Source organism: Scyliorhinus torazame, chromosome 19 (assembly GCF_047496885.1).
Source record: "Scyliorhinus torazame isolate Kashiwa2021f chromosome 19, sScyTor2.1, whole genome shotgun sequence".
Lineage (NCBI taxonomy): Eukaryota > Metazoa > Chordata > Chondrichthyes > Carcharhiniformes > Scyliorhinidae > Scyliorhinus > Scyliorhinus torazame.
The window spans coordinates 142,219,781-142,244,795 of record NC_092725.1 but is presented as its reverse complement, the minus strand read 5'-3'; the positions used below and the strand labels follow the sequence as shown (position 1 = coordinate 142,244,795).

The following is a 25,015-nucleotide window of genomic DNA, read 5'->3' as shown; positions in this document are numbered from 1 at the left end:
TGAGAAGGCATTTGACTGGGTGGAATGGGATTATCTGTGGGAGGTATTGGGGTGGTTTGGATTTGGGCGGGGCTTCATCGACTGGGTCAGGCTGCTGTATCAGGCGCCCGTGGCAAGTGTTCGGACGAACAGGCTGACATTGGGCTATTTTAGGCTGCACCGGGGGACGAGACAGGCGTGCCCCCTCTCCCCGCTGTTGCTCGCACGGGCCATAGAACCGCTGGCAATTGCATTGAGAGCCTCAAAGGGCTGGAAGGGACTGGTCGGAGAGTGGGGGGGTGGACACAGTCTCGATACACACGGACGATCTGCTCCTATATGAGTCGGACCCATTGGAAGGGATGGAAGAAATTATGGGGATTCTGGGGGATTTTGGCCGGTTTTCGGGTTATAAATTGAACATGGGGAAAAGTGAGATGTTCGCGATCCAGGCAAGGGAGCACGAGAGGCGATTGGGGGAGCTGCCGTTTAGAGTGGTAGGGGGGAAGCTTTCCGTACCTATCCATTCAGGTGGTGCGGGAATGGGAACGGCTGCACAAGCTTAATCTGGCCCAACTAGTAGACCAAATGAAGGAAGATTTTTGGAGGTGGGACGTGCTCCCGCTGTCACTGGCTGGGAGGGTGCAGACAGTGAAAATGACGGTTCTCCCGAGATTCCTGTTTGTGTTTCAGTGTCTCCACATCTTTATTCCTCGGTCCTTTTTTAAACGGGTCAACAAGGTGATCTCGGGCTTTGTATGGGCGGGTCAGACCGCGCAGGTTAAAAAGGGGATGTTGGAGCGCGGCCGGGGGGAGGGCGGGCTGGCACTCCCGAACGTTAGTAATTATTACTGGGCGGCGAATATAGCCATGATTAGGAAGTGGATTGGGGGGGGGTCGGTGTAGGAGCGAGTAGAGGCGGCATCTTGTAAGGGCACAAGTTTGGGGGCGTTGGTAACGGCGCCTCTGCCGTTCCCGCCGGCACGCTACTCCACCAGCCCCATGGTGGCCGTGGCCCTGAGAGTCTGGGGTTAATGGAGGAGACATGTGGGAGCAGAGGGAGCATCGGTCTGGTCCCCAATTTGCAATAATCACCTGTTTGCTCCGGGGAGGTTTGATGGGGGGTTCGAGAGTTGGCAGAGAGCAGGGATCGAGAGGATGGGCGATATGTTTATGGAGGGGAGCTTTCCCAGCCTGAGGGAACTGGAGGTGAAATTTGAATTGACGGGAGGGAATGAATTTGGGTATCTGCAGGCCCGAGACTTCCTACGAAGGCAGGTCTCAACCGTCCCGCTCCTACCACCAAGGGGGATACAGGATAGGGTTGTTTGCAGAGTGTGGGTGGGAGAAGAGAGGGTTTCGGACATTTATAAGGAGGTTATGGGGTCAAGAGGAGACGCAGACCGAGGAGCTGAAACACAAATGGGAAGGGGAGTTAGGTGGAGAGATAGAGGACGGTCTCTGGGCATTGAGCAGAGTCAACGCGTCCACAACATGTGCCAGGCTCAGCCTGATGCAATTTAAGGTCGTTCACAGGGCTCATGTGACAGTGGCCCGGATAAGCAGGTTCTTTGGGGTGGAAGACAGGTGCGCAAAGTGTGCGGGAGGACCAGTGAACCATGTCCACATGTTCTGGGCCTGTCCGAAGCTCAGGGGATTCTGGCCGGGGTTTGCCGTTGATATTTGCGGAAGGTGGGAAAGTAGGCAGCAAAGAGAAGTTGAAGATTTTACAGACGGATGTGGATAGGCTCGGAGATTGGGCCAAAGTTTGGCAGATTTGGAGTTTAATGTGGATAAGTGTGAGGCTTTTCCGTTTTGGCTGAAAAAATAGGCAAATTATCTAAATGGGAAGCAGATTCAAAATGCATCTGGGCAGATCTTGGTGTCTTTGTTCATGAATCACAGAAAGTCAGTGTGCGAGTACAGCGTGTAATTAAAAAGGCAACTGGAATGTTAGCGTTTATTGCAAAAGGACTGGAGTATAAAAGTAGAGAAGTGTTGTTGCGATTGTATCGGGTGTTGGTGAGACCACATCTGGAGTATTGTGTCCAGTTTTGGCTCCTTATTTGAGGAAGGATGTAAAACATTGGAAGCAGCTCAGAGGAGGGTCACCAGATTGATCCCAGGATTGACGAGGAGAGATTAAGCAGTTTGGGTTATACTCGCTGGAGTTCAGAATGATGAGAGGGAATCTGATCGAGGTATTTGAGATACTAAAAAAGGATTGCTAAAGCAAATGTCGACCATATGGGTTTGCCCATGTGGGGCAATCTAGAACCAGAATTCACGGATATAGGTTGAGAGACGGTGGGCGGGATTCTCCCCTACCTGGCGGGGGGCGGGGGGGGGGGGGGGGGGGGGGGCGCCGAGGAGACGCATGAACCACTCCAGCATTGGGCCGCCCCAAAGGTGCGGAATCCTTCGCACCTTCAGGGGCTAGGCCGGCTTTGGAGTGGTTTGCGCCAGCCGGCGCAGAAGGGGCTTGGCGCCACGCCAGCCAGCTCCTATGGGCCTCCGCCGGCCGGCGCGAGTTGGCGCATGCGCGGGAGCGCCAGCGTGTGCTGGCGTCATCCCAGCGCATGCACAGGGGGGTTTGTCTCCGCACCGACCATAGCGGACAGCTACAGCCGCCGGTGCGGAGGAATAGCGTGCTCCCATGGCACAGGCCCGCCCGCGGATCGGTGGGCCCCAATCGCGGGCCAGGCCACCGTGGGGGCACCCCCGGGGCCAGATCCACCCACGCCCCCCCCCTCCCCGAGGACGCTCCCGGCCGGGTCCCGCCAGCAAATACCTGGTGTAATATACGCCGGCGGTACTGGCCGAAAACGGGCGGCCGCTCGGCCCATTGCGGGCCGGAGAATTGCCGGGGGGGACGCTGCCAGTGACTGCCGACCGACGCGATTCCCGCGTCTGCCAAATCTCCAGCGCCAGAGAATTCAGCAGCCGGCGGGGGCGGGATTCACGCCGCCTCTCAGCGATTCTCCAACCCGGTGGGGGGTCGGAGAATCCAGTGTCATGTGAGAGTACCTTAAAGAAAATAGTGATGTCAGAGAGTGGGTGGGGGTGAGATCAGTTCACCCATTTTTTAGGTTCTGGGTTTTTAGTTTCAGTTTGAGAGAGCAGCTGGGAGTGTCTGTGTGTTTTGCTGAGAGCTGCAGGAACACAGAGCTGGTCTGTTGATGTCTGAAACCCAAAGACTATAAATATATTGAATGGAACCTCATGTCTGTTTTTGAAGGTTTGTTAAGTCTTTTGGATGTGTAAAGGAACAGTTTGCAGGATTGAGTAGTGTATTATTTACGGGGTTATCTTTGAAGTAAGGGGTGTTAAGAGATCCAATGTTTATTTAAAAGGTTAATTTGAGTTCATGGAATAAACATTGTTTTGTTTTAAAAACCACGTGTCCGTAATTGTAATACTACACCTGGGGAACAAGCCGTGTGCTTCAAAAGCAACAATCCATTAAAGGTGGGGGTTGGTTGAACGCCATGATACATTTTGGGGTTCTGAAAACACCTCTCCCATAACACCTTCCCAACAGATTTAGAACTGAGATGAGGAGGAACTACTTCTCGCAGAGGGTGGTGAATTTGTGGAACTCGCTGCTACATAGTGCGGTGAAATCTGAGTCATTAAATGGTTTCGAGAAGGAGATATATTTCTGATCAAAAAAACAGGGGAGAAGGATATGGGGAACAGATGGGGAGGTGGATTTGAGACCAGGAAGAGATTAGCCAGGATCTGATTGAATAGCAGGACAGGCTCAAGGGGCTGAATTGCCGACTTCTTCTAATTCCTGTTTCTATATACTCATGTAACATTAGGCTGTTGAGGAAATCTAGTTCGTTGCTCATTATTAAATCTAATATAGCCCTGTCCCTTTGTTGATTCTAGAACATATTGCTGGGAAGATCTATCCTGAACATAGTAAGTTTCTTGAGCATCTTCCTGCTTTTTTCCTACTCTGTATAAAGGTTCTCATTCTGTACAGTGTTGGTCACACCATCCCCTTTCTCAACCTTTACCTCAGTGAGGTGTGCCCATGGCCTACAGCAAACCATCCAACTACTGGAATGTCAACAACTTGCACGAGAGCTGAATGACAGTGAGCCGGAGAGGCTCGAGACAGACATCTATAGCAGGCATGTTCACCCGTGAAAGACTCACTGTCCATAAACTCCAATGTACTGCCGCCCGGACACAGCCCACCTGCGCTGCCAGTCGAATGACCCATAAGTCGCCTCGCTATAAAGAAGTGTCTGAAAGACACCAGGACAATGACCCAGGTATCATATCAGGACAAGACTCCCATCGTCCCAGCCCAAATTACCCTATAAAGTTCCCCTCTTACATCTGGGGACATGGGGACTGGTCCAAGTTTGGAGTCTAATAGCTATTTATCAGCTCAAATCCCAGACCCCTCAACCACCCACCCTGAAGATGCCTTGTCCCAAGACCACATGGACATCCCCACCCGCAGCAACTGACAAGAGATCACGCTGAAATGTTTGTAATATAGATGCCAAACAAATCTCTCAACAATTTTAAAAAACAAAGTTGTACAAGACACAGTATAGACGGGCCCTGAAATCATCCTGGCTGCAGAGTGCGCACCTCCACTCCGGAACTAGCCACGTTATCCCATTACACACAGCACTGGTAACTAATCATGTCAAATCGATGAGGTAGGACCCAGCGCAAAAAGGACACATCCATCCTAACTAATTATTGACTAATGAGGTTTTTTCCAATTAATAACAAGTAAATCAGCAACATCAAAGAAATGCCATCATATCACACTTAATAACTGGACTACTAATACTTAATTGGCCACTCATGCATGACACAACAGCCACAAACCAGATTACCACCACCTCCAGAAGGATTCGGTCATGGTTCGATTATTAACAATTTAAACAAAACGTGCGTCTCCATTTGTTACTATCTCTACATTCTGGTGCTTTAACCCATGAGTCAGTGACAAAATCTCTGCATAACTAACCGATAACATAATACCTCTTACCTATAAGCTTCATCTAGTGACATATCCATTCTCTTCATTATGTACGCAATGGCAATGGTGGCAGAACGGGAAATTCCAGCCAAGCAGTGCACCAACACGCAGCCATTTGATGCCTTTGCTTTCTCTAGAAATAAGATGATGAAGGAACTTTTAAGCATTTTTTAAAAAACTGAAATTAAATGCAACATACTGCCTACCATATTACAACACTAAACTCTTAACAAGAAGTCTGGATTTCACTGTTATAAATGTTATATTGATTCACTTTGCCCTGAATCCCTCCATGCCGCTGTCTAGAAGTTCTAGCAAGTGTCTAGGTGCCACCTCAAACTTTTATTATTAAGTAACTCATGGATTTGATGTTCCCATGAACCATCTTTGCCAATCTCATGTTCTATCAAGAGACTGAAAGAAAACTGAATCGCACAGTGTCAGCTTAACCAAAGAATGGGTTTGATGACATCAATCCTGATATATATATTTATGGGTTGGCCTTTTCTTGCCCTTCACTGAGGAGAGCTGAGATTTAGCTTCAAGAGAACAAATTGATTGGTCACATCAAGCAGACATTGAGTAAACCACAAAAATTCTGTTAAATAGCTGGCAGTGCTTGGAAAATTGATAAATTTGGATTTTTATATTAGTTGAAGTAAAGAAATCAGATGGTTAAGTACTAAAGCACAAAAGAAAATTAAACTTGTTCACAAAATGACTGGATGATTAAATATTGACAGGCAGTATCTCTGCTTCTTCTTGAGTGGTAACAATTATGCTCCTATGAGATTAATACAAAAATGTCAATAATGTACACCAACCAACATTATACAATCAATTTTAAGAAATATTTTTGGTTGTTGCTATACGTAAACCTGTCAAAAATCAAACCCCAGAGATTTTAGTTTCCATACCGTTAGCATAATGTAAATTTACACTTGTAATTTCCATAGAATCCCTACAGTGCAGAAGGAGGCCATTTGGCCCATCGAGTCTGAACCTATCCCCCCTAACACCCCACCCAGGCCCACTCCTCTGCCCTATGCTGAGGATTCCACCTAACCTGCACATCTTTGGACTGTGGGAGGAAACCCACGCAGACATGGGGAGAACGTGCTAACTCCACACAGTCACCCAAGGTGGGAATTGAACCGGGTCCCTGGCGCTGTGAGGCAGCAGTGTTTGTGATTTCTCACAAGTGTTCCCAATCTCAGAGCCATGAAGCTGTCAGATGGAAAACACTATTGTACTACGGGGAAGAGGCGAGAGAGGTCACAACAGGGCCATACACCCTAAGCTTCCCTTGCACAATCATCTGGGCTGGTTTAGCACAGGGCTAAATCGCTGGCTTTGAAAGCAGACCAAGGCAGGCCAGCAGCACGGTTCAATTCCCGTACCAGCCTCCCCGAACAGGCGCCGGAATGTGGCGACTAGGGGCTTTTCACAGTAACTTCATTTGAAGCCTACTTGTGACAATAAGCGATTTTCATTTCATTTTCATCTCTGGCAGGCTAAAGAACAACAATTGAAGTTGGAAAGTTTCAGAAACGTCGCAAAAAGAAAGCATGAACAAAATTTCCTCTTGAAAAACTTCTTAGGAAATTATTTGAAAATCAAGAATAAAGACCCGACTGACCTATAAAATCTACCGACTTGTCAAGCCAAGGCAAGATCTTCTCACAAAAACTGTCATTGACTGGAACGCGTAGGAAGTGACTCACTGGGATAAAGTCAGGTTTTGGGCATGTGTTACTTGCATTGAGTACGTAGCCAATATCAATCTGTTGCATTAGCTCCTATATATGAAATGAAACAAAGCATGTAAATACAATGAAATACAAACAGTGCAGTTCAAATCATAGTACGGTCTCAAACTCAGCTTTACTTTGGCTTAATCCTACTGTATAATTGTGATATACTAAATTAGCTCCAGAAACATTACCAGTCGAATTTTAATTCTGTGAACTTGTGTGGGTTTTGAATGAATTAAAATCTCACTCCATATATTTTTTTGTATATTTTCATAGTATTAATGCTACAAAACACTTGTTTCTTTAATAGAAAAATCGAAGTAATTTAAGTATAGTGGTAGGGCAGTCATCCTGTGCAAAGTCAAAGGTTTATGCATGCTGGCAGCTACACTCCTTACCCTGTTCAACACATCACGCTGGCAACCAAGATAAAGATGCGGAAGAATGCGAGTTGGGCCAGTGTTGGTTACAGGTAAACATGGCTGTGAAATGCTTGTTGGCACTACCGCAGATTTTCCTTCACAGAGGCCCGTGTAGCTGGTTGAAAATGTGCTAAACCCACCTAAAGAAAACATCAAAAACAGACAAATGATCAGAGAACAAGTGAAAACCTTAGCAGTTTATTGTTCTGTGTTAAAGATCACCATTCTAGGAGAGCCTCTTCAAGGCTCAAACTCAGTCCTGGATTTATACCTCCTTCCACATAGGCGCCTGGCTACCCCTGCAAGTCATAACAACTGAAACATGACTCACGGAGCACAAATCATTCTGCACAATGCACACAGATTAGACAGAAATGCACACACTATCTCAATTTTTAAACTGATGGTTGTGTATAACTGTTGTCTGAAAAGCAATAAGGACTTGCATTTATACACTACTTTACAACCAGAATCTCAAAGCATTTTACAGCCAATTAAGTACTTTTGAAGTGGAGTCACTGTCCTATAGTGCAGACTCACGATCAATCAGTTCAAATCCATGTGCTGCATGTCATTTCACGTTTTTTCAGTCATTGCCTGAAGGGAAAACCACATTGTACAAAAGTTAGGTGATGATTCTAAGCCAAGTCAACAATTGGATTAGACACCCCCGACGATGTCGCAGGCTTTGATCTCGCTCATCCTGAAGAGGGAGAAGGATCGCTTCAATGTGAGCCCTACAGGCCGATATCGCTCCTGAGCGTGGATGTCAAACTGCTGGCTAAAACTTTGGCTGAGAATGAGCAAGTTTTTTGGGGTGAAGGACAGCTGTGCGAGATGTTCAGGAGTCCAGCGAACCATGTCCATATGTTCTGGGCATGCCCGGCGCTTAAAGAATTCTGGCAGAGTTTTGCGAGGGCTCTGTCCAGGATTTTGGACATGCGGGTGAAGCCGAGTCCAGAAATAGCGATCTTTGGGGTGCCGGGAGTGCAGGAAGCGAAAGAGGCTGAGGTTTTGGCCTTTGCATCCCTGGTAGCCCGGAGACGGATCTTGTTACTGTGGAGAGACTCGAAATTAGGTGGGGAACTGTTTATTTAATGTATATTCTCTTTTTGTATGATGATAACAGCCGCCTAGTTTTGTTAAAATATTTTCCTTTTATTTTTCTGTTATTGGTTATGTAAAAATTCTGTTTGAAAAAAGCTTTAATAAAAACAAATTTAAAATCCCCCAAAACCCAATTGGATTAGAGTTTATATGGGCGGCACGGTTGCACAATGGTTAGCACTGTCGCTTCACAGCGGCAGGAACCCGGGTTTGATTCCCGGCTTAAGTCACTGTGAGGAGTCTGCACATTCTCCCCGTGTCTGCGTGGGTTTCCTCCGGGTGCTCCGGTTTCCTCCCTCAAGTCCCAAAAGACGTGCTTGTTAGGTAATTTGGACATTCTGAATTCCTCCTCCATATATATTCAATGATAATCTATGATTAATCTAGGACAAAGGTTCGGCACAACATCGTGGGCCGAAGGGCCTGTTCTGTGCTGTATTTTCTATGTTCTATGTTATGTTCTATATCCGAACGAGGTGCCAGAATGTGGCGACTAGGGGCTTTTCACAGTAGCTTCATTGCAGTGTTAATGTAAACCTACTTGTGGCACTAATAAAGATTATTAAATTAACGACTTAACCTTGCTGCACACCTTCCCTGCCACTTTAACTGCTCACTTCATCCAGGTTCCTGAATGCGTCCCAAGCTGATTCTAATTGCCCACCCAGTGGCCAATCCACTGAATGAAACCTGACCACGTTGCATTCAGAGGCTCTGCCGGCCTGACTTACTGACGTGATGCATTCCAACTACAGGAATGTGTGCTGTTTTGTTTTGTCGATTTTCTATGGGTTTTTGAGCTTAAAGACTGCTTTTCTGTCACATTTCACCTTATTCAGTCTGATGAAATTTAAGCTCATCATAGCTACTGTCTTTGCCTCATTGCTTTGGATGGAGGAAGGGAAGACCCATATCCAAGAAGAGTAGCTCAGGCCCATTAGAAGCTAGTAGGTGAGGAAGTTGCTGGAATCAGGCTCTACTCAGCCCACATGGTCGATAGAACATTATTTTTCTGGATATTGAGAAGAAGTACATCAGGTAGCATTTCACGAGGTAGGCTGCTGTTAATGTGTGTAGCCTTACAACATGACCTGATTTCTGCTGACCGACCAAATCGTGCCACTGCCTGTCAAAGTCACAGGCACCCTTAACCTGATTGGCACAGGTCCCACCTCTTGTTAACAGGATATCACCAGCATTGCTCCCTCTGCAATGCCCACTATATTAAAGGCACAAAGCCGTACCTGCTAGTGCAACCAAATCATAACCTGTCCCATGTACATTCATTCCCATGTACAGCGTTATTAAAAATGAATGGGGTCTGAGGACTTGAAACAGCGGCTAGTTTCCCTTATACGCCGGTTCTTAGAAAGTGCATTCACAAAGCCATCAAGAAACCAGCCAACCAGCTGGCAGCTTCCATCAACAGAAAGGGCCGTCACTCAATGGCCAGTTCATCTGATTACTGCAGGAGGACCGTAGGGTCTGTATCTGTTTCACAGGCAGATATCACATATCCTTCAGCCTCTGACAGTCATCAATTTCAACCTCTCACCCTTAACCAATGTAAGTAGGAAATAAGGAGCTATGCAGAGCAGTTACCTTGGGCATTGATCAGCACGGTGCACTGATACATGGAAAGCGTTGTTAGAGCTGCAACTTGAATTAATAACTCCACATATTAACTAATTCAGCCAAATCACCAACATTCAAGAGCGGTATACCCGTTTCATTTTACTAGACTCACAATTAATCTATCCTCCCTACTCTGTAATCTATTTGTGTGTGTGTGAGAAAGTTGGAGTGTTTTAAAAATTATTTTTATTTTGACCATGCAAAAACTATCCTCTTTTTTTAAAGAACTCAAGCAAACCAATCTGATCGTTCTTTCATGGTCACTGCCATAATTGGATTGGATTTGTTTATTGTCACGTGTACCGAGGTACAATGAAAAGTATTTTTCTGCGAGCAGCTCAACAGATCATAAAGTACATGAGAAGAAAAGGGAATAAAAGAAAATACATAATAGGGAAACACAACATATACAATGTAACTACATAAGCACTGGCATCGGATGAAGCATACAGGGTGTAGTGTTAATGAAATCAATCCATAAGAGGGTCATTTAGGAGTCTGGTAACAGTGGGGAAGAAGCTGTTTGTGTGTCTGTTCGTGCGTGTTCTCAGACTTCTGTATCTCCTGCCTGATGGAAGAAGTTGGAAGAGTGAGTAAGCCGGGTGAGAGGGATCTTTGATTATACTGCCCGCTTTCCCCAGGCAGCGGGAGGTGTAGATGGAGTCAATGGATGGGAGGCAGGTTCGTGTGATGGACTGGGCAGTGTTCACGACTCTGAAGTTTCTTGCGGTCCTGGGTCGAGCAGTTGCCATACCAGGCAGTGATGTAGCCCAATAGGATGCTTTCGCATCTGTAAAAGTTGGTAAGAGTCAATGTGGACATGCCGAATTTCCTCAGTTTCCTGAGGAAGTATAGGCGCTGTTGTGCTTTCTTGGTGGTAGCGTCGACGTGGGTGGACCAGGACAATTAAACAGTGAATTGGCAAATATAACCTGTTGCGGTTAAATGTGGCGAGGGGAAAGTCATTACCCCCTCCCTCTACACCTGATCACAACACCATCGGCAGTGAGGGTCCTCCAGGATTTGACTAAGATATACCAAATTCTCAGATCCATCACAAACCCGTCACAACACATTTCAGGTCAATTTATGATTTGAAAACTACTTTGAAGCTAATTCCCAAAGAAAACAAGACGTTTACCCGTTGTGGAGGTCATCTCTCAAACAAAGAGGTACTGGCTGAAAAGTCCCACGCCATTGTTTCACTGGTGTTGATTTTGTATCAATACACACATCATTTAATCATTCCTCCTTCATTGCCATTGGATGAAGTAACTTGTTCATGTGGCATTTTAATCATAAGTGCATGTTGTGGAAAGTTTTAGTATCACCAAAGGTTAAATTCCATCTCATTTTCCCAAAATAATACACATAACCCAATGAAAAAAGTTTAAAATTTAGCTTGCCGATAAATATTTTTACTTTCCTGCCCCACAGTATTATGCAGCTTTCTGGGCCTTGTAACTGCAGGAACAGATGCTCATTTGCATTTAACAGAAGTTCTAACAATGCAACATACGCCAACAGTCTGGCAAAGTGGTTACTGTCATGTAAATCAAACTACTTCATTCAGGAGCTAATGCACCTTAGATCTGTTTGCGATTATCTATTAATCATTAAAAGCATTTTTACATTAAAAGCAGATTTGACACGTGTCTCTCCCTTTACTGGTTCCTTGTATTAATGAAACTGGACCAACTTTCTTAGAACTGGTAACTTTTCAGACCCAGGAGTCCCGTGGCCCTGCTATTTTAAGACTTTACATTACAGAATTGGTGCACAAAGGTTACTTTCCTGTCATGTTCCAGTCAGACATATATAATGAATACTTAAAATATAAATTAAAAATTGTGCTTGCTAGGATATCATTAATTGATAAATTTAGATTTCTACATGGCATTTTAAATTCACACGAATAAAATTGAATTTATTACATTTAGATCTGATAGTACTTGTATGCAATATTTGCTCTGCATACTATTCCTGATACTTAACTATTCCATTTCTATTCGGTAATCAGGCACAACAGCAGCTGACAGATGCATTTATTTTTAAACTTAGACCACATGAGGCACAGATTTGTTAATTTATTTAACTCACTCAGTCAAGGACACATGTAGACAGTACTCCAATTCTGTTGAACCATATTCCAGAAGATCCGTTAGTTTATATCTATATTTACATGTGGTATTTTAATAATAATAATAATCTTTATTAGTGTCACATGTAGGTTTACATTAACGCTGCAATGAAGTTACTGTGAAAATCCTCTAGTCGCCTGTTCGGGTACACAGAGTGAGAATTCAGAATGTCCAAATTACCTAACAAGCACGTCTTTCGGGACTTGTGGGAAGAAACCGGAGCACCCGGAGGAAACCCACGCAGACATATTGGTTGTAATGAAAATGAAAAATCAAATATTTTCCGAGCTTGAATCAAGTACACAATTAGGCAATGATTAATAGGGCAATAAGGCAATTCTAATTACCTCCAAAATGTTCGCTTCAGAATACTCTCTGTATCATTTATATTTGTTTATTCATACATAGGATGTAGGCACTGCTGACCAGGCCAGCATTTATTACTATTCCTAGTTGCCTTTCAGAAGGTGGTGATGAGCTGCCTGCTTGAACTGCTGCAGCCCATGTAGTGGTGTAGGTACACCCACTGTGCTGTTAGAGAGGGAGTTCCTAAGTTGATGCCGGGTGGTCCACCTGGTTTAGCGATAAGATACAACTGAGTGCTGCTCGGCCATTTCAGAGCTCAGTTCTATTGTTTGGTCAGACTAGCGTAATTGTTTCCATCATTCGACACAGCTGCAGAATGGAATCTGTTTTCCAATGAACATTGCTGTAACCAACTTACACAGGGAGCCAGAGTTTCATTAATTCCTATAGCAAACTAGCTGTTTGTATTTAGAAAAATTCCATTTTGGAACTAACAAATAATTTATTTCAATATCTCATGATTAGTGATCGTCTGGTGGACAAGCACAGATTAGGTAACAAATGAATTTTCTCAGCTATTTCAGATGAACAATTAAGATTCCTCGGTGTCTGGAGTCACATTCAGACCAGACTGGGGCAAGGTAGCAGATTTCCATCCTTGAAGGAAACTACTAAACTAAAATTAGTTTAAACAACGATCCAGTCGTTTCATGGTCACCATTATTCCAGATTTTTTCAGATGAATTTAAGTGGTGGGATTTGGACACATGTCTCTGGACCCCTGGTGCTGTAACATGACCAATCGGTCACAGTGCCCCAAAGCTGACCACTTTGCATGGAATACCTGAATGGTGGGATTTAAAGTTGGCAGCTAAATATTATGGCTAGGCAACGAAAGATAAAATGCTGGAAAATCTCAGCAAGTCTGGCAGCATCTGTAGGGAGAGAAAAGAGCGAACGTTTCGTGTCCGATGACTCTTTGTCAAAGCTAACAGACAGAGAAAGTGGGAAATATTTATACTGTGGTGTTATTACCCCCCCCCCCCCACATGTTATCCATCTTTCCTTACCCGTTCTCCTCTTTGCTTCCCCCTTCCCCTCCCTCCAAATCTACATCTGTCACAGTTCACCCTCTGATGTTAGTTTCTTTGCTGTTTGGCTTTTCACGTCTTTTGTTCTTTCCAGGGACTGCCATTAGCACTCTTTCCCCTGGGTTTCTGTGGCCATTAGCACGCGGCTTTACTGGGTTTCTGTGGCTATGACTCATCTTTCATTCTCACTCTACAGTATAAATATTTCCCACTTTCTCTGTCTGTTAGCTTTGACAAAGAGTCATCGGACCCGAAACGTTCGCTCTTTTCTCTCCCTACAGATGCTGCCAGACTTGCTGAAATTTTCCAGCATTTTTTCTTTCGTTTCAGATTCCAGCATCCGTAGTAATTTGCTTTCATGGCTCGGTAACCCGTTTTCTTCCCCCAGCACACTCCAGGGCTGGCAGATTGATTGCTATCATAGAACATACAGTGCAGAAGGAGGCCATCCAGCCCATCGAGCCCTCACCTCCACCCCATCCCCATAACCTAATAACCCCATCTAACCGTTTTTGGACACTAAGGGCAATTTAGCATGGTCAATCCACCTAACCTGCACGTCTTTGGACTGTGAGAGGAAACTGGAGCACCCGGAGGAAACCCACGCAGACACGGGGAGAACGTGCAGACTCCTCACGGACAGTGACCCAGCGGGGAATCGAACCTGGGACCCTGGCGCTGTGAAGCCACAGTGCTAGCCTCTTGTGCTACCATGCTGCCCTAATTATCGTGAGTTAATAACTTCATCTTCGCTGTACGGTACAACTACTTCAATGATTGAAGGCAAACCAGAAGGACCTTGGCTATGTTTCTGTTTATCCATTTCCTACAATCCTACAATTTCTGTGATGTTTCCTCTGATCAATAATTGACTGTGGTCTCTCTTGACCTGTGCTTTTGTTTTAGCCTGCAGGTAGCTCTGTGCAACAGCTTCATTAGGGACACATCGCTAGGTTCTGCCTTGCTGGTCTGACACGCTCTTCTGCATAGTGTCAGTCTTCTAGTCTGCCGGTGGTCAAAGAGTTTGTGCGAGGCTACATATTATAAATTGTAGTGGTATGCAATGTACCAATGGTGCTGTCCTTAGCACCCAATGGATGCCAAGTTTTGGGCCACTGGATCTGAGCTCAACATGGTGACTGGAAGCGGCAGGCACGGGGCAGGAAAATAGACAAGGAGAAAAAAATGTAAAATCTATGTGATCAGTTCACATGGAACTGAGAATAGTAAGTGATGTAAACATTTAACCAAAATGACAAATTGCATTAAAGATTTAAGATAAATGGCCAGGATTAATAACTAACTGAACATCACATCTGATGCCACAAGTACATTCCAAACTCAGAGCATCATAAAATGCCGACAGAACAACTACGGTAACAATCCACAGACCAAGATTGAAACCGACAAAAATGTTGCTTTTTAAACATAGCCCTTTCACAAGACTTTCAAAATATCCCCAGAGCAAATGTTTAACACTGGAAGGTTACTAGAACCTTAAGAAACAGATCCAATGGACATGTTCTTAAACAATCCCTTTTTCCTTCAGTTTTGTCCCCCCATGTTGCAGAGATAGACTCTTACATCACTTACAAATGATACATGTGGACCACACACACCAGCACAGACCAGTCTATGCTGGAATTCCACAAAACTGAGCTCGATTCAAAATTACACACTCCTCAAAGTTGAAAATCCAAGTTGAATGGAGCCCTGGACTGAGACAAATGCTGGGGAAGAACTCGGGTACCGTCAGCAACAAGGCAGCGTGATTTGTTGGTAAACTAAACCACACGACAGCAAATCTTCCCAATCAACTTGCATTAATTCATGAAATGTTCTAAGCACCCCAACTATAGCTAACTCCCCCAATAACAGACTTTGGGGGAGAAATCTAGTCACAGTGGCATTACACACACTCGCGTCGATTCCCTGAGGGCGGGCCATTGTCTGCATGCCTGCCCCTTGTGGCATTCTCCATTAATATCGCTGAAGAACACGGTGGGGGCCACTACCCGAGTGGCCCCGTAGCACCGTATGCTCATAGTAAATCGAGGCAAGTACGCAAATCACAACACAGCGCTGCTTGAACAAATTTCTCCTCTTCATTCGTTACGCTTGATAAAATGGCAGTGTTGAGTAAGGTAAAACATGCCGTGCTAACCAGATTTCCACAACAGATGAGGATTTCATCTTCCATCTATTAATGACTGAACAGCATTTATAAGACCATAAATATTCATAGAATCCCTACAGTGCAGAAGGAGGTCATTTGGTCCATCGAGACCGTACCTACCCTTCGAATGAGCATTCTACCCATGTCCACTCCCCCGTCCACCTTGTCCTATCCCCATAACCTAACCTGCACATCCTTGGACACGAAGCACAATTTATCACGGCCAATCCACCTAACCTGCACATCTTTGGACTGGGAGGAAACCGGAGCACCCGGAAGAAACTCACACAGACACGGGGCAAACTTGCATAGACAGTCACCCAAGGCGGGAACTGAACCCGGGTCTCTGATGCTGTGATGCAGCTGTGCTAACCACTGTGTCACCCTGTTTTCTGTAAAATTCACATTCTAGAGTTCCATATGTTAACTGATCTGAGGCTTCACTCAATCTCGTGCCCAAAACCCGAAAACGCATGGTTTTTCGCACTATTCTGGTGTGATGAATGTAGGAGTTTCAGGTATATTGTATTCTAGGTATTTGGTGCTTTAAGTGTGAACAGCCTGAGCTGCGGTCAGGTTTTAAAAATAAATCCTAGTTTGAAAGATTTTGCGAGCCAGGGGTGGAATTAAAGCACCGTAAAAAGCGTGGGCTAATGGAAGGTTGTTTGGATTAAGGGGGTTCCCTGTGGAAGTGGTTCAGTTTCAGTTTGGTAAGATAATGTTTTACTGCGAGGAGCCAAAGTATCAGGATCTTTGCAGAAAAGCAGTTTTAGTTAAGTTTTAACATGGAGATGTGAGCAGAAATGAAGCCTCTCAGTTCAGTTAGAGATATGTCTGTAGCTAGATTAGCAGTTTCTTTCCAACCAGTTCAGAAGAGTATGATTAGAAAGTCAGCTGAAACCAGCTTCTGAAGAAATATAGCCATAGTTTCTGCATGATTCTGACAAGATTCAGGATTCAGGGGCGTCATTCTCCGACTCCCCGCCGGGTCGGAGAATGGCCGTTGGCCGCCGTGAACCCCGCCCCCGCCGAAGTCTCCGGTACCGGAGATTGGGCGGGGCGGGAATCGGGCTGCGCCGGTTGGCGGGACCCCCCGCTCAATTCTCCGGCCCGGATGGGCCGAAGTCCCGCCTAGAAATTGCCTGTCCCGCCGGCGTAAATCAAAGCTGGGATTTACTGGCGGAACCAGGCGGCGTGGGCGGGCTCCGGGGTCCGGGGGGCGCGGGGCGATCTGACCCCGGGGAGTGCCCCCACGGTGGCCTGGCCTGCGATCGGGGCCCACCGATCTGCGGGCGGGCCTGTGCCGTGGGGGCACTCTTTCCCTTCCGCCTCCGCAACGGCCTCCACCATGGCGGAGGCGGAAGAGACTCTCCACACTGCGCATGCGCGGGAAACTGTCGGCGGCCGCTGACGCTCCCGCGCATGCGCCGCATTTCCGCGCCAGCTGGCGGGGCAACAAACGCCATTTCCGCCAGCTGGCAGGGCGGAAATCCCTCCGGCGCCGGCCTAGCCCCTCAATGTTGGGGCTCGGCCCCCAAAGATGCGGAGCATTCCGCACCTTTGGGCCGGCACGATGCCCGTCTGATTGGCGCCGTTTTTGGCGCCAGTCGGCGGACATCGCGCCGTTGGGGGAGAATTTTGCCCTTGGTCTTTTCAGTGTCAAAAGATCTCTCTTTCTCAAAGAACATCTCTGTAAAGCAAGTATTTCTGAGGGCTAACTGTAGGGGCTGGTTTAGCACAGCAGGCACAGCACAGTTGGCTTGTAATGCAGAACAATGCCAGCAGCACGGGTTCAATTCCCGTACCGGCCTCTCCGAACAGGCGCTGGAATGTGGTGACTTGGGACTTTTCACAGTAACTTCATTGAAGCCTACTTGAGACAATTATTATTATTGAACAATGGATTGAGAGCTTGGATTTTTTGAGTGGGAATAAAGATAGCAGTTAAGGGTTATTGTGTCACTGTATTAATTAGCATTGTTTAAGGGGTAATTGGAAGCTATTTCTTATGTGAAGTTTAAGATATTTTAATACTGTGTTTGTAATAAAGTTTGTTTCAATATACCATTATCCTAATTTTTTTGAGTAATCACTCCTGGAGTCAGGTATCCTTTCCTCACAGTCTTACAAAATTAACATAAAATATTGGGGTTTCTATTCAGTGTCCGAGCCACTGTTGGGTCTGGTCCAGGATCGTAATGCTGGAAAGCTTCCAAACATGCCGCATTCCACAGGGTTAGATAAGATTTTACAGCGCAGAAGTCCATTCATATTTCTAAAGATTGACGACTGTTCTCCCGTTCCAGGACTGCCAATTTCTCAATACTTATTCACGTCATTCCACTCATTTAAATCCGAACCAAATTATATTTGCTGAACATCATGTACTAAATCACCAGTTCGAATGACTGGCTTTCTTGGGATCTGTGTAACACAGGCACAATTATATTTATCACCTGCTCTTGAATGCCCTGAGGAAGTGGTGGTGAACAACACTGATGATTGGTTTACTAAGCGATATTCGAAGGTTTTAAGAGCCAAATTGCTCTGTATGGGGCTGGAGTCACGTGTAGGGCATGCCGGGTATGTGCGCTGGCTTCTCTTCCCTCAAAGGGTGGTCAATAAAACCCAACTGTTTCATTAATGTCTTTTTCAGCAGTTCTCATTCTTAGTTATTTTCTGGAAGCAATTCATAAATTACAAGATTTATTGAATTTAGCGTCACAAACAAAGAACAAAGAAATGTACAGCACAGGAACAGGCCCTTCGGCCCTCCAAGCCCGTGCCGACCATGCTGCCCGACTAAACTACAATCTTCTACACTTCCTGGGTCCGTATCCTTCTATTCCCATCCTATTCATATATTTGTCAAGATGCCCCTTAAATGTCCCTATCGTCCCTGCTTCCACTACCTCCTCCGGTAGTGAGTTCCAGGCGCCCACTACCCTCTGCGTAAAAAACTTGCCTCGTACATCTACTCTAAACCTTGCCCCTCTCACCTTAAACCTATGCCCCCTAGTAATTGACCCCTCTACCCTGGGGAATATGCCCCTCATAATTTTGTATACCTCTATCAGGTCGCCCCTCAACCTCCTTCGTTCCAGTGAGAACAAACCGAGTTTATTCAATCGCTCCTCATAGCTTATGCCCTCCATACCAAGCAACATTCTGGTAAATCTCTTCTGCACCCTCTCTAAAGCCTCCACATCCTTCTGGTAGTGTGGCGACCAGAATTGAACACTATACTCCAAGTGTGGCCTAACTAAGGTTCTATACAGCTGCAACATGACCTGCCAATTCTTATACTCAATGCCCCGGCCAATGAAGGCAAGCATGCCGTATGCCTTCTTGACTACCTTCTCCACCTGTGTTGCCCCTTTCAATGTCCTGTGGACCTGTACTCCTAGATCTCTTTGACTTTCAATACTCTTGAGGGTTCTACCATTCACTGTATATTCCCTACCTGCATTAGCCCTTCCAAAATGCATTACCTCACATTTGTCCGGATTAAACTCCATCTGCCATCTCTCCGCTCAAGTCTCCAGACAATCTAAATCCTGCTGTGTCCTCAGACAGTCCTCATCGCTATCCGCAATTCCACCAACCTTTGTGTCGTCTGCAAACTTACTAATCAGACCAGTTACATTTTCCTCCAAATCATTTATATATACTACAAAGAGCAAAGGTCCCAGCACTGATCCCTGTGGAACACCACTGGTCACAGCCCTCCAATTAGAAAAGCATCCCTCCATTGCTACCCTCTGCCTTCTATGGCCTAGCCAGTTCTGTATCCACCTTGCCAGTTCACCCCTGATCCCGTGAGACTTCACCTTTTGTACTAGTCTACCATGAGGGACCTTGTCAAAGGCCTTACTGAAGTCCATATAGACAACATCTACTGCCCTACCTGCATCAATCATCTTAGTGACCTCCTCGAAAAACTCTATCAAGTTAGTGAGACACGACCTCCCCTTCACAAAACCGTGCTGCCTCTCACTAATACGTCCATTTGCTTCCAAATGGGAGTAGATCCTGTCTCGAAGAATTCTCTCCAGTAATTTCCCTACCACTGAAGTAAGGCTCACCGGCCTGTAGTTCCCGGGATTATCCTTGCTACCCTTGTTAAACAGAGGAACAACATTGGCTATTCTCCAGTCCTCCGGGACATCCCCTGAAGACAGCGAGGATCCAAAGATTTCTGTCAAGGCCTCAGCAATTTCCTCTCCAGCCTCCTTCAGTATTCTGGGGTAGATCCCATCAGGCCCTGGGGACTTATCTACCTTAATATTTTTTAAGACACCCAACGCCTCGTCTTTTTGGATCACAATGTGACCCAGGCTATCTACACCCCCTTCTCCAGACTCAACATCTACCAATTCCTTCTCTTTGGTGAATACTGATGCAAAGTATTCATTTAGTACCTCGCCCATTTCCTCTGGCTCCACACATAGATTCCCTTGCCTATCCTTCAGTGGGCCAACCCTTTCCCTGGCTACCCTCTTGCTTTTTATGTATCTCCATGATAGAATATTAACTGCAGGAAGAGAGACACACTCAGGGCCAGGATTGTCCAGCCTACCCAAGGCCTATGCATTTTGTATGGCGCGCGCACCCCGCCACGGGGGGTGGGGGGGCCTTCGGCAGGACCATAATGTTCCACTAATGGGATGAGGCAAAAGAATCCTGTCCCTAGTGTAAGAATAATACATAGTATGATGCCATGTCCTTATAAATTGGTCCATCTACATGCTATATTAAATTGTCTTCTGTCAGAACAACTGACTAACAAGAGGAAGTGAAAGTTGCTGTAGCCCCAGAGGAGCACAGACGTCTCTACCTTTGAGGAAGAAAGAGAGACAGGGAGAGAGAGAGAGAGAGAGATCTGCAGGTATCACAATCCCACATTTGACCTGAGGTTCACCATACCTCAGGTGAGGGACAAGGTTGAGAAGCTGGGGACTTTATGGTAACATCAGCTGATACGAGAATTGAGCCTGCGCTGTTGGGAGTCATTCAGCCTCACGAACCAGTCGTCCCACCAACTGAGCTAATAACAGGAAGTACCTAATCAATTGAATCACTCAATTTAGACAGTAAAACAAGTTTAATTGATATTGTGAAATATTGAAACACATTAGAAAACCACACGATAAACAGAAGGCAAATGACCGGCCTAGTTTCACAACCTTCCAACCAGTTATAAAGCCATGGGAGACGTCAAGTAAACCGTCATGGTGTGAGATTGTGATCCGTACGGAACTCCAGGAATCAAAAGGAATGAGGTTTTTCTCCTTCCATAGAATCCCTACTGTTCCAAAGGAGGCCATTTGGCCCATCGAGTCTGTACCGACCCACCAAAAGAGCACTCTACCTACGCCCACTCCCCCACCCTATCCCCGTAAGCCCACGCGTTGGCCAATCCACCTAACCTGCACATCTTTGGACACGATGGGGTAATTTAGCACATGGCTAACAATGAAAACTAAAGTGAAATTTTCCATTTACCGGTTCAGTGACAGGAAGTGTTTTGGCCCCTACTATTGTTACTACGAGGAAACCTACTGCTTCATTCATCTATGTCCTGACTGAATGTTTAACAATGAATAAGGTGCCGCTATTGCAGTATTATCTGCATTGCGTGTATCTTCTGGGAACCCCAGAAAAACCCAGGTATTTTAAAAGAGGAATTTGATAATTTGCTTCTTCAAGCCACTAATGGGTGTGCAGAATGGGCAGGAGAATGAGAATCGATTGGCAAACTCACCTGTCCAATGCTTCAATTCTGTGCTGTAACTTCTATAATAGACTTATAACTGGCTGCTTGAAAAGGTGCACATGCTGCAGTGAACTTAGACTTTATCAGGTCTTCATTAAATATCAGACGATATAAGTATAGTTTGAACAAACACCAAGTTTAAAAAATCTCCAGTAATTTTACTTTTTTGAAGGTTTGGACAATGTTAATTTTATGTTAAAATGAAATACCAAAACCAAGAGTGTGGTGGAGACGTGTGTTGCCACTGGATGGTTATTGGTTATCCTACCAAGTTTAAACAGACCAGGAAGATCACATGTTCAATCAGTGGTCTACAGGCGTTCACTGACTCCAACCAATGGAGAAACTGCAATTTATCTCACTGTAGCCGAGGTGTGAAATCTTCCATGTTTTTGAATTTTTACTGTTTTTGTTGGATTAGAAAAGGGGAAAGAAAAGCATATTCCAGGAGTTTGTGCTGCTGGTTGGTAAGCAATAAGCGAGGGGGCAAGGATGAATAATAGGTGAGAATTGGGTTCGGACCCACATGATGAAATAGTCTCTAAATAACAACTTTTCAGGTGTGGCTAATGTTCGCCTAAGCAAGCTGGCAGTGTTCAAGGTGGCTTCGGACCTACGCTGCAGCATGAATCACAGAGATAAGAACATAATGAAAATGCAACATGAAAATGCAAAATAAAAACTGCACGCCTCCGAGTTACAGTCATGACTTGTATAAAACCCAGGGGGGCTGACTGTATCAAAAGCAGCTGTCCCAAAGGATACAGCATTTACCCTCGCACAATCACAATGCATTTATGTAGGTGCAGCAACTCGATGTGGCACAATTACTCTGAAAAGCTAGAAAAATGAAGAGGGTAGAAGAAAGAAAGTGAGTTTGTGCAGGACTGAACTCCTAGAAAGGTACTAATCAGTTTGCCTTGGCAACGCGTCAAATCTTTATATCTGTTTAAACATTTATAAAAGAATAAGTTGTGCACCGGCTTAGTCACTTCATAACAATTTGATCACAGGAATAACATTTCAGGTACACCACATCAGAATAATAGGATTGTACAACGGTAAAATCCGGTCAGTTCCAAGTAGCATGGATAGGATGGATGGAACTTTTTTTCAATGTATTTTATTCCAAACTTATATAAAAGTTTACAAAACGTAAACAATTCAGGGAGCGAACTATACAACACACAACTATACAGGTTGAGCAAATGTTCTCCCTTTTTCACCCCATTCCCTCCCCACCCTCCTGTGACAAACAACTCCTCAAAAATGGCAGGATGTATGGAACATTTACCTGCTTCGTTTGGCTCTCTCCCATCTCACCAACTGAATAGGGATACAAATGTGAACTGCTGTCGCTGGAATTTTAAAAGCAAATGGAGAAATTCTGATACAAAGGTTCACATGTCAGTTTTTGCTGTTTGCACTTCATAAAGGCAAAACTTTTATTCAAATTTATTTACCCAACAATCTGAATAAATTGATGTTCATCCTTCTCTCTATTTGGAGCAACAAACAACATCACAAGGTGGTGAAAGACAAGTGTTTTTAATCTGCGCACATTCCTGTATCTATGTTATATCCATCATTAGGAAGCTGGCAAGATTCTCCAACTTATTGACCCCACCTGGGAAAGTGCCAGGGATACGTTGCATTTATTTTTTGTAGCCTCAAATGAGCTCTTTTGTTACAGAACGATCAATCCTTCATTAGCATGGTGGAAATCCTACTGACGCTCAATGGGGAATCGTGTACGACACATGCTCAAACTCACACCTCCCTGAAGGTGCCAAGAGTGATAGCTCCAGATCAACGTTCAAGGTTCAAACTCAGGGTTTTTTTGGGGAAGCTGAAGTCTTCAAGGAAAAAAAGCAAGTTTAATTATGCTTCAGTGAAACGTGTTTTTTAATGTTTTTATTTTTATTTACACTCTTACACACTGCACATTTAAATTTGAGAAATCAGTAAAATAAATCTGGATATTTTTGTTCAAGTTATTTGATTGGCTAGTGCTCTAATCCAATAAATTAACAAACAGGAATGTACATTTCTTTGTGTATTTATTTCTAAGCTCCTGAGCAAACGGAAAGGATGTTTTTTCAGCTTACTGACTCTGAAATGAGATTTTAGTTGGATTTTTAAAACCAATGAATTCTTCTTTACCTTCTTCCCATACTACCCATCCTCCTTATTCTGAATTCCCATAGCTCCCCAACTAGTTCACTTTCTCCATGCCTTGCTGAGCACTCATCACCAAACTACCATTCCCCTATCACCCACTGGTCCCCTATTGCCCTGCTTTGGTCACAAGCATCTTGCACATCTGCTCCCTTTGCACTCTTGCCCAAGATTCAGTCCCAGAACTCCCATTACCAGTATCACCCCCAACATTCCCACACCAGCACTTCAGTGCTGACACAGCCTATGTCAAACCTACCACCTCCCTCCCAAAGCTTCCAGCTCCCTTGCACACTGCAAAGTTCACCCAAGTGCCCCTCTTTAAGTGCGAATGAGCCTATCAGGTATTCCTTGGTTTCCAAGCACCCCGGTCTTCCTGCTCCACCCGACCACTGCCAAATTTTCACTTCTCCAGAATCTTTAACCACTCTCATACAACATTAGCCCCCAGCCTCCCACCCCACCCCAAGTGAAATCAATCTCACTGCACCCGGACTCTATATCAAGAGAAGCCTGTAAATGGTGCAGGAATAAAGTGGGTTTCAGCCACCCCTCACCCCCACCTTTCTTGATCTTCACAGCTAGAGGATAAAAGTCAGGAAAATTGTCGGTATTTATTCAGTGTAAGTCAGTGACCTTGATAATTATAATGCATTATAAGCCATACCAACACACCTTTCGCACGCAATGATCACTATAAAAATGGTACAGCTGGTGTACATTCTCTGTTCACCCAGCACATGGTGTAATGTCAGTTTCTGTGCCACATTCAAAATAAAACTATAAAGAAACAAATCCAGTGATGTGAAATGTACAGAAAATACTGGAGCCACAGTATCTGCTGGCTGTGAGTTAATCTTTCTACAAAGTCAGAGTTCTGCCCTCCAGCCTGAGTAATAATTAGCTCACCCAATTTTGACTTTTTAATTAGACAGAATATACATTTGCACATTACATTGTATAATGTTCCCCTCCCATATCATTCAACTTACTGTGAGCAGTGTTACTTTGCAGAAAGCCAGCTGGTGTAGATGCACTGGAGCCAATCTTTACTCAGTCTTACATTTATTTACAGGGTTAAACATATCCCTCCGAACTCAACCAAAGTTTCAATAAACATCTTGATGTATGTTCTCAAGTGAAACTCCAGTTAATACCGCCACCTACACAAATAAATGAAACAATTGACATGCAAGATCCACTTTACTAAAGCTTGAATACAGAGATGTTGCAGGAATATAATTTATATATTCAAATTTTATTTCCAATCAAGTAAACCCTCTCTCTCCCGACAGCCTTCCCAATTTTTCTGCCATTTTTTACATGGCTGATCACTCCTCCAATGCCTCTTCACTGTCTTCCAGCTAGATGGGACTGCAGCAGGCTGGTCCATTCTTATCAGTTGTAAATACAGTAAGTAAACCACAGTCTTTTTC

The 25,015-nt window shown here is 44.9% G+C and overlaps 1 protein-coding gene across 3 annotated transcripts in view; it reads right to left on the bottom strand.

Moving 5' to 3' along the window:
* dusp16 (dual specificity phosphatase 16) overlaps positions 1 to 25,015 on the bottom strand; it is a 166,214-nt gene that overhangs the window by 8,742 nt on the left and 132,457 nt on the right. For all 3 annotated transcript variants that reach the window (XM_072485345.1, XM_072485344.1, XM_072485346.1), the window contains 3 exons: positions 7,146 to 7,309; positions 6,633 to 6,792; positions 5,003 to 5,126 (listed from right to left, as the gene is read on the bottom strand). In XM_072485345.1, coding sequence (XP_072341446.1) covers positions 5,003 to 5,126; positions 6,633 to 6,792; positions 7,146 to 7,309 — 448 coding nt within the window. The remainder of the gene's footprint in view (positions 1 to 5,002; positions 5,127 to 6,632; positions 6,793 to 7,145; positions 7,310 to 25,015) is intronic.